The sequence below is a fragment of the Vigna umbellata genome, chromosome 2 (genome assembly GCF_029865625.1).
Source record: "Vigna umbellata cultivar VRB3 chromosome 2, Vumbellata_1.0, whole genome shotgun sequence".
Taxonomy (NCBI): domain Eukaryota; kingdom Viridiplantae; phylum Streptophyta; class Magnoliopsida; order Fabales; family Fabaceae; genus Vigna; species Vigna umbellata.
In genome coordinates this window covers 51,631,098-51,640,729 of record NC_142166.1, presented here as the reverse complement: position 1 = coordinate 51,640,729, position 9,632 = coordinate 51,631,098, and the positions used below count along the sequence as shown (strand labels likewise).

The 9,632-nt window shown below is 31.7% G+C and overlaps 1 protein-coding gene across 2 annotated transcripts; it reads left to right on the top strand.

The window, feature by feature from the left end:
- The first annotated feature begins 6,225 nt into the window (after window positions 1–6,225).
- LOC124830326 (putative serine/threonine-protein kinase PIX13) lies at window positions 6,226–9,371 on the top strand. Of its 2 annotated transcripts, XM_047304002.2 has the most exons (6): window positions 6,230–6,500; window positions 6,742–7,001; window positions 8,035–8,170; window positions 8,264–8,400; window positions 8,617–8,740; window positions 8,824–9,371. In XM_047304002.2, the coding sequence occupies exons 1-6, from the start codon at window positions 6,431–6,433 to the stop codon at window positions 9,240–9,242; spliced, it is 1,146 nt and encodes a 381-aa protein (XP_047159958.1). In that variant the 5' UTR covers window positions 6,230–6,430; the 3' UTR covers window positions 9,243–9,371. The 2 variants fall into 2 exon arrangements, with proteins under 2 accessions (XP_087963555.1, XP_047159958.1); XM_088107429.1 differs by having other exon boundaries at window positions 6,226–6,500; window positions 8,035–8,400.
- Window positions 9,372–9,632: the final 261 nt, after the last annotated feature.

Below are 9,632 nucleotides of genomic sequence, written 5' to 3'. Positions count from 1 at the left end.
TTGTTTTAAAAAATACATATTTATTAATAATATGAATTGTTTGAAACTGTGAAATAAATATATAAAATAAATTGAAATTTTTTTTAAACATTATTAATTAAATAAATTCGTTAACTCATAGATTGAATCAAATTATAATATTTTTTATTCATAACTGGATTAAACTGATTTATTTTTATTTTAACATGTGGTAAATCAACCATGTAAGTAATGTTGTTCCTTTGATAGACTCTCAAATCTCAAGTTGAAGATAAATATTTTCATATCGTCCATTTTCTTTTGTTTTAAAAAATATTGTATTACCATATTATGTAATAAAATTAATATCCACTGCTAAAAACCATCCAAATAGATTTTATCTCTTTCAACTAATAACACACACTATAGACAATTAAAAATGAAAATTGTTTTCTGATAACCGCGTTTTCAGACCACCAACTTTAACTTAATAATAAAGTTTTATTTAAATATTTCAATCTTACACGAGTTCGATTCGATGTAATCTTAACTGATTTTATCTTGTTTGAATATGTTGAATGTGTTGGGTATGACTGACTTAATCTTTTATAACTTGAGCAAACTCGAGTTTATATTTTCAAAATTTTAAAACTATTCGGCATATTAAAGGGATCGAATTTAAAATTTAAAAATATAGATTTAGATTCAGACATATCTATTCAAATAGGTTTAAAATAATATAAATTTAAGTCACTATAGATTGAATTTTCGAAAGGTAAAATGAATGCGATAAAGCCATACTTTTTTTCTTCTTCGGTTGCGGCTTGTAGTTCATATTTTAAAAATAGGATTAAATATGTTTTTAGTCCCTAAACTATTGACCGTTTCTGGTTTTCGTCCCTCTTTTCCAAAGTAAGGTACAATTTAGTCCTCAATCTTTAAAAAACTTTCGTTTTAGTCGAAAAAACGAACGTTTTGATAACTAAAACGAGGACTAAAATCAAAATTTTGAGGACTAAAACGAACGTTTTTCTAAAGAATGAGGACCAAATTGTACCTTACTTTGGAAGAGGGATGAAAATCAGAAACGGTCAATAATTTAGGGACTAAAAACATATTTAACCCTTAAAGATATTTGTGTTTTTGTTGGAAGTCACGTGTTAGATAAAACCAGTTTATAATATATAAATGAGGTATAAATTTTAATTTAAAAATTAATTTGTGAAAATGAATTAAATTTTAAATTAATTTTTTAACATGGTAGTACAACATAGTTAGAACTTATTTTAATAAGTTTTATGTGAACATTTTTATTTTTATCCATTTTTAAACCACTCCATTAATTATTACATGTACATATCGGCGCGTGAAGGGGTGTGTTACCCACTTCTTAACAGGCATCAACATTATTATTTGACTTGATTATATTTCAAAGGCAAAAGGAAGAAAAGTTGTGTTGTATTATTAGGCAAAATGAAGAAAAGTTGTGTTGTATTATTGTACGTATATAGTACTTCCAAGGAATGCAGCAACAGATGTCACGTGGGCAATTCCAAGGGTTCACACACACGTTCAATGATCACGCCTACATGTGATTCTATATTCAATTCATTAATTTATTCTAAAGAATTACAAAAATACAAAATTATATATATTAAAAAAGTGCACTTCTAGACTTCAAAATAATTTTATAAAAGTTATGTGTAAGAACTAGAAAAAGGGAAGATTTGAAACCTGAGAGATTTGAGACTTGGTCTACGAATATGGTTTTGACACATTATCTTCCCATGTCAATAATAAAACTATACACTATTAAATTAATTCAATGAAGATAAAGTCTCACTTTTGTTAATATGAATTAAGCTCAATGGTTTTCCATCTTAAAATCAAACTTACACACACCATATATATATATATATATGTATATATATATATGTATGTATATATATATGTATGTATATATATATGTATGTATATATATATGTATGTATATATATATATATATATATATGTATATATATATATATATGTATATATATATGTATGTATAGTACCAGCAGGGACCGGACGCCGTACGGAAGGACATCCATGTCATCGGATCACCAGACGGACCGACCGTCCACATCATCGTATGAGACCCGGGAAACTACCCTTCTACTTATTGTTGGGAAGGGTTAGGCGGACGCCCATGTGCCCAAAATCAAGACTCGCCCGAAGCCGGCTGCCCAGGCCGTGGACCCGTCAGAGCCGGCCAGTCAGGAGGATAAGTCCCGCGAGGATGGCCGACCGCGTCACTAATCAACTTAGCTTAAGGTAAGTAGGGGTTAAAAGCTATTGGGCTGAATTGGGCCGTGATTAACTTTTCACTAATCCCAAGCCCATAGCGAAAACTATAAATACAGATCCAGTATGAGTGGTAAATAGGTTGCATTTACTGCACATTTATTACCGTATAAGAAAAACGCAATAGCTCTCAACTGACTTTGGCATCGGAGTATATAACACATTTTAGCAATGTGTATCAGATTTTAGTTGACAAAAATACCCTTATATATCATGGATTCTAAGTTTTAAGGTTAAGGGTATTTTAATAATTTTCATTCTCAAAACTTGTAAAAAAAAAAAAAAAAACCCAACCTTTTCATCTATCTCACTCCAACATTTTCTCTGTCATCCCTATCCTTTCTCTGTCATCTCTCTCACTCTCTCACTCCAACCTTTTCTCTGTCATCCTTATCCTTTCTCTTTCATTTCTCTCACTCCAACCTTTTCTCGGTCATCCTTATCCTTTCTCTTTCATTTCTCTCACTCCAACCTTTTCTCTGTCATCCTTATCCTTTCTCTTTCATTTCTCTCACTCCAATCTTTTCTCTGTCATCCCTACTGTCGTTCCAATTGAAAAAATCAAAAACACTTGCCTTTAAACAATTTGTCTTTGTAAAGAGTTGAGTCATTGACATATTTACCTTCATGCAAAGGTTCATTCAAGATCTCTTCAATTTCACCATCTTCATTAACCTCTCTAATTTCATCATCTGCGTTGAATCATCATCTCTAAGAAAACCTTCCAGGCCAATTATCAATTCTTTTGGATGTCATTATGCTTGTGAAAATTAGATAAAATTATATAAGACAAAAATTATAAACTAAAAACTCATTATATAAAATGAAAACTCTTTATAAAGTCGTTTTTTGTAAGAAATTGTTTAACAACGACTGTTTCTGATTTTTTCCAGGCCAATTACCAATTCCTTTGATGTCATTATGCTTGTGAAAATTATATAAAATTAGATAAGACAAAAATTATAAAATAAAAACTCATTATAAAATCATTTTTTTTTTGTAAGAAATTGTTTAAGAGCGAGTATTTCTGATTTTTTCGAGGTCAATTACCAATTCCTTTATGCTTGTGAAAATTAGATAAAATTAGATAAGACAAAAATTATAAGATGAAAACTCATTATAAAATCATTTTTTTTAAGATTGTTTAACGGCAAGTGTTTTTGATTTTTTCAATTGGGGCTACAGTAGGGATGACAGAGAAAAGATTGGAGTGAAAAAGATGAAAGAGAAAAGGTTGAGAGGAATGAGAGAGGTGAGTAAGGGTTTGGAGGTTTTCTTTTTTTTTAGTTTTGAGAATGAAAATTATTAAAATACCCTTAACCTTAAAACTTAGAATCCATGATATATAAGGATATTTTTGTCTACTAAAACCCGGTACACATTGCTAAAATGTACCAACTGAAAAACAGGCGTACACAAACCCATATATATATATATATATATATATATATATATATATATATATATATATATATATATATATATATATATATATATATATATATATATTAATTTGCAGAAAATGGAGTTGAAAGGGGCCCAACCGTTTTCCCTTTATTCTTCAAAGTGAATGAGTCTGTGCAATGTCGCCAACATTCATTGCACATCTTTACTTTCTTACATCAATTTTCTTCTTTTAACATCAAAACAAAACTATGCACAATGCATGCATTTCTCACATTCTTTCTCTTCTCAACGCAACCACGACGAAATCACAAGATTCTCTTCCAATGTATCAAATTAAAAAATGTCTCACTTTCACAACCATATACCAACAACGTTTACCACACATAGCGACACCTAATAAATGTTTACAACACATAAAGTCAATCATTTTATTCTTTACTTTTTTTCTTCTTTTATAAATGCTAAAAATTAACTCTTTTTCATGATTCGAATGACATGAATTGTGTCAAAAAACATTTTTTTATTGTTTATTTTTAATACAATAAATCTTATAAAAACGATTAAAGTTAATAATAATTGCATTTTATAATATTAATAAATTAAAACCTTAATTATTTATTGAAGAACAAGAGATAAATTAAACAATATGAAAGAACATATTAAAAAAAATGATTATTTGACACACCTAAATTTTTTACATTCATTTAACATTATCTTTATTTATCTTTTACTCTCTTCTTTATTGAAAAAATATAAAACTTTACACTTTTAAGATCATGTTACCATTATATTCTGTGTCAAATGAATGTAAAAGTGTCATAGTACCGAAGCTAAAACTTTACGTATATTCTTTTAAAAAATTTGCATTGCAGTGTGAAAACGAGAAGACCGTTTTGAAAGTTCTTATAGGAAAAGTTCTTACGTTTCTTTTTCAAAGAGGCCAAAGCTCAACAAAATTAATATACGTTCTGACCTATTTTCAAACTATAACATACTTTAATTCTGTAGGAAAAAAAAACTAATTTATATATTAATTAAACTCGGAATTATTTTGGTACATGTATGTATATAAATAGCGAAGTCAAGTCTTGACTACGTAGTTTAAGAGGTCAAAGGATGTAATTGTTCTCGGTGTTGAGAGGTTCAACGAGACATTATTGTAGATGTCTACTATATTATATAAACAATACCAAGTCTTCAACATACCTGCTGTTTTCTCTTTTATTTTCCTTAACGTTTAGATGAATAAGTCAAACTTGAAAGATATGTTACACGAACTAAAATCTCCAAAATATTTCTTCCCCAAAGGTTTCAAAAACAAAAAATGGTAACCTAGTTTTCTATGTATGCCAAGGTCATGTACGTTAAATATTGTATATATTTGTATATTTAGACTATGTTTAAACCTAATCCAATCTTTAAAAAAATATGTTATTTCCATTTTTATGTTATATATATTGTGAATTGACTTGTTTTTTTATTATAAATTTTAAATTAGTTTACAAAACAATAAAATAAGATTTATATAAAAAGTATTAATACGATAACATATATTTACATTTATTTAATATATATTATAAGGATAAAATAATAAAAACATTTTATAATTTTAAGAAGAAAAAAGAAATAAACAATAAAGAAGTGTATAATATGATCTTTCAGTTAATGTAAAAATCGGACGGTCAATTAACTAATCTATAATTAGGTTAGCACTAATGAGTATATCTCAAAATATATAAATATTGATATTAATGTTGTTGGCTACAGTCATTGCATATTTGTCACTAACAGTATTAAACATTCAGTTACTTTAACATCGAAATATCTTGTGTAAATAACATCCTATTTAACCGAACGATAAGCAGCGTGAAATAGAAGAAAAACCTTGATCCTGAGTTTGAAGTTTAGAGAGATTGCAAGAAATAAACTTAACCTCGATCCCTTAACTAAAACAAGAAAGACAGCGTCAAATATAAAAAATCATCTACGTCAAATTATCATTTTGTTATATAAATTTTGATATATGTTGTGAATCGACATCGAATCTAATCGATATAACAATTGTCGTAAATTTACGATTATGTCTACTGGATGATGAAGAGGAACCAGAAAACATGCAGAGAAATTATGAATGGTTTGTAGATTTTGTCTCAACGGAATATGTTTTGAGCGAGTTCATTCGCTCACTGCATTAGGGATCATCGTGTGAAATGTAACGCCAAGGCTGACTTTGACGGAGTTCCCTACTTGAACTGCAAATTTTCTTATTGGAGGACCATCATGCACCGGTCCCAGATGCTGTTTACCGTGAGGTTTAATTTGGAAAATAGAGACTCAAAATCTCTCGTTTCACAAACCTGAATTTCTGCCAGTTTGCAACAACGATTTCAGGATACACGTGGAAGGAAACAAACAAGCCTTAACTGCGAAGTCAATGTGGGACTAGGGAATCCTTTCCATTATTCAGTAATCATAAACTATTATTTACAAACAAAAAATCAGTACTGGGGAGACACCAACGTTACATACAAAGAAAAAGTCAAGAACCACACTATTCTCCCTTTCAATTCCCCAATTAAATTTCTCTGCCTCAGCCCTTTCTTTTCAACTTCTCCTCACCTTCGTGGAAAGCCTCTTCCTTACTATATCATAACTCCGCAACTTTGTCAACTTCATCTTTCGAACACATAGACTTGTTTCAAACCTCACCACTGTGTCACTCATGGGAAACTGTTTTGGAAAGACAGATGATGCTAACAACGAAATTCGAACGATCAATAAACTTCCCCCAGGTTCATATGATCATGATCCAATATACACAGTTGTTCAGTTGTGTGTGTTTGTGTGTGTATCCCTCACATGAAATAGACCCTTTCGTTATATTTACTTGCGAGCTATATATATATATATATAAAAGTGTCTGTTTTTACCTTTTATGTTTTCTTAGTATCGTATGTGTTAAACATAGGATTGTTTGTGTGGATTAATGTTATCCCCACATTGGAAATGAAGTTATTAAGTGATTAAATGCAGGGAGATCAGAGAAGAAGGAAACGGTGGAAGGAAGAAAGGAGGAGGATTTGAGGAAGCTTATAAATTACACGTTGGATGATTTGAAAAGTGCGACAAGAAACTTCAGACCGGACACGGTCCTAGGAGAAGGTGGTTTTGGACGTGTTTTCAAAGGGTGGATTGATAGCAACACGTTCAAACCTTCGAGAGTTGGAGTTGGAATCCCCGTTGCGGTGAAGAAATCTAACCCCGATAGCCTTCAGGGTATGCAAGAATGGATGGTATGTTCCCTTCCGATTCCTAAAGATTCTTGTCACACTGATTTGATTTCGTTATCTTCAATTGTGCTTTTGTGTTTGTGGGTGCGCGCCAAAAGCATAAAGTCTTTGCTTTTCATGATGGGGTCGATCAGTGATAATTTATGCCTTTTTCAACTTGCTACATGTTCCACTTCATGAATATGCATCTATATTGGATTCTGAGTTGAGCGTATAAAACCAATACATAACCCACCTCAAACTTCGACTATTTCATTTTGGTGACTTCAATTGTGTCTCCACTTTGTTCCAAAACTTCGTATTGGACAAAAATTGCCGTTGTGTGTATGGATAGAGATGATCGAAGAGATTTGAGTAGTCGGCGTGAGATTCAATATTACATTTTTGTTTTTGTGTATAAAATAAGTTCTTAGACAACCATGTAGAGAAAAATTAAGAGACAATCTTGGGGGCAGCTTTCATGTGAACAAAATCTCATACCAAAAGGGTTGATTCCAGAAAAAGTTATGCTTTCCTGATGAGTCGAATTAAATTTGAAATTCCGTTAAAAAAAAGTGTTTGTATTTAGTGTGTTTCTAAATAAAGTTATTGTATGTAAAAGAGAGTATGAGTAAAACAGAAAATTCCCAGACATAGTTAATAACAAGAGATATCTTAAAAAAGTAATAAAGCTTATCCTGAAGTGGTTTGGATTTTAGCTAAATCTATTTAGTGATTTTGGTTCCAAGTAGTCTGCCATTGCAAGAATTGATCCATATGTATATCCAAATGTCGGTGTCAAGGGACCATATATACTAAGGGGGTCAAGTCAACTTTTGTAGGGCTGCAATATTTTACTCATACATGCTACATGCTGATCAATGTTTAATATTTCAGAAAGCATTAATGTTCATTTTTTTTTCTAAAAGAGTACCACTGTAATTCATAACTAATCTCCAATGTACTTCGTATTTGGTAAAAAAAGAATCTATTGTCAATGTTATGAGTATTGTAAAACACTGACAAGACCTTATATATTGATAATATTTGGATGCAGAGTGAAGTGCAATTTTTGGGGAGGCTCTCTCATCCAAACCTAGTTAAACTAATTGGCTACTGCTGGGAGGATAATCAATTCCTCCTGGTGTACGAATACATGCAAAAGGGAAGTCTTGAAAGCCACCTGTTCAGAAGTAAGAATTGTGGACATAGTAAAACTAAAATACAAAGATATTCGTTTGTTCAAATTACCGATGATGATGTTGTTGCAATGTTGCACTCTGCAGAAGGTCCAGAACCACTTTCATGGGATATAAGGCTGAAGATAGCCATAGGAGCTGCCAGAGGCCTAGCTTTCTTGCACACATCAGAGAAAACTGTCATATATAGAGACTTCAAGTCCTCAAACATTTTGCTAGATGGGGTATGTATATATATGTATATATAGATGTATATCTATGTGTGTGCACTGCTAATTCCCTCCTCACTCAATCAATAATCACACACTTTTCCCTCTTTTTGTCACATCAAATTACTTTTTCTTTTTCCTCTTCTACACCAAAGTGTGGTGAGGGGTGAGAAAATTTATCATCCATCATTGACTTAACCTGGTCCCATTGTTGTGTTGCGAATTCATTAGGATTTCAATGCAAAGCTATCAGATTTTGGGCTGGCAAAACTTGGCCCCGTCAATGGTAAATCCCACGTAACCACGCGGATCATGGGCACCTATGGTTACGCTGCACCTGAATACATGGCCACAGGTACCCTCGTCAAATAAAAATTATATATGTCAAAAAAATGATGATTTGTTGATGAGAGAAAACGATTATATGAAAAATTGCAGGGCACCTGTATGTTAAAAGCGATGTGTACGGATTCGGCGTTGTTCTGCTAGAATTGCTAACGGGCAGAGCAGCTCTGGACACAACCCTACCCACAGATATGCAGAATTTGGTGCAGTGCAGTATGTCATCTCTGAATGACAGAAAGAGACTGCAAAAGATAATGGATCCAAAATTGGACTACCGATATTCACCAAGGGCAGCGTTTCACGTAGCCCAAGTTATCATCAAATGTTTAGAATCTGACCACAGAAAACGACCCTGCATGGTGGATGTTTTGGCAACCTTAGAAAAAGCACAAAGTATGAAGTACAAACCCAAAGGGAACAAAGCCTCCGCAATTCGTCAAACATCAGACGTGCATCACCCGAATTACCCACGTTCTTCACCATCACCGCTTCACTACAAAAACAACTATTAGGTTACACCCCAAATCACCCATTCTTTCTACCCCTATCTTTTCTAAGCATTTGTATTCATAATTTACCTCTTGTACCTCTACAGTTTTACATTTCACTACATCAATCTAAAAACCATTCCTTATAATCCATTTTAGTTCTTGCAAATTTAGACTGTGTGCGCTAAAACAGATTAAAACTGTAAAGATTGACAACAGTATTCTTTTAAAATATAAAAACTAAAGAGTAATAAATCATCATATATTATAAATGTCAGATATTTATTATCGATTATACACACCTCTAATCTTTCTCTTTCAGTCATAAATGTTTTCATTGATAGAGTTTCACTCTCATAATTACTTTGATAATCAAAGCCAGAGCTTTTATTTTTAACCAGCTCTTCCTGTATA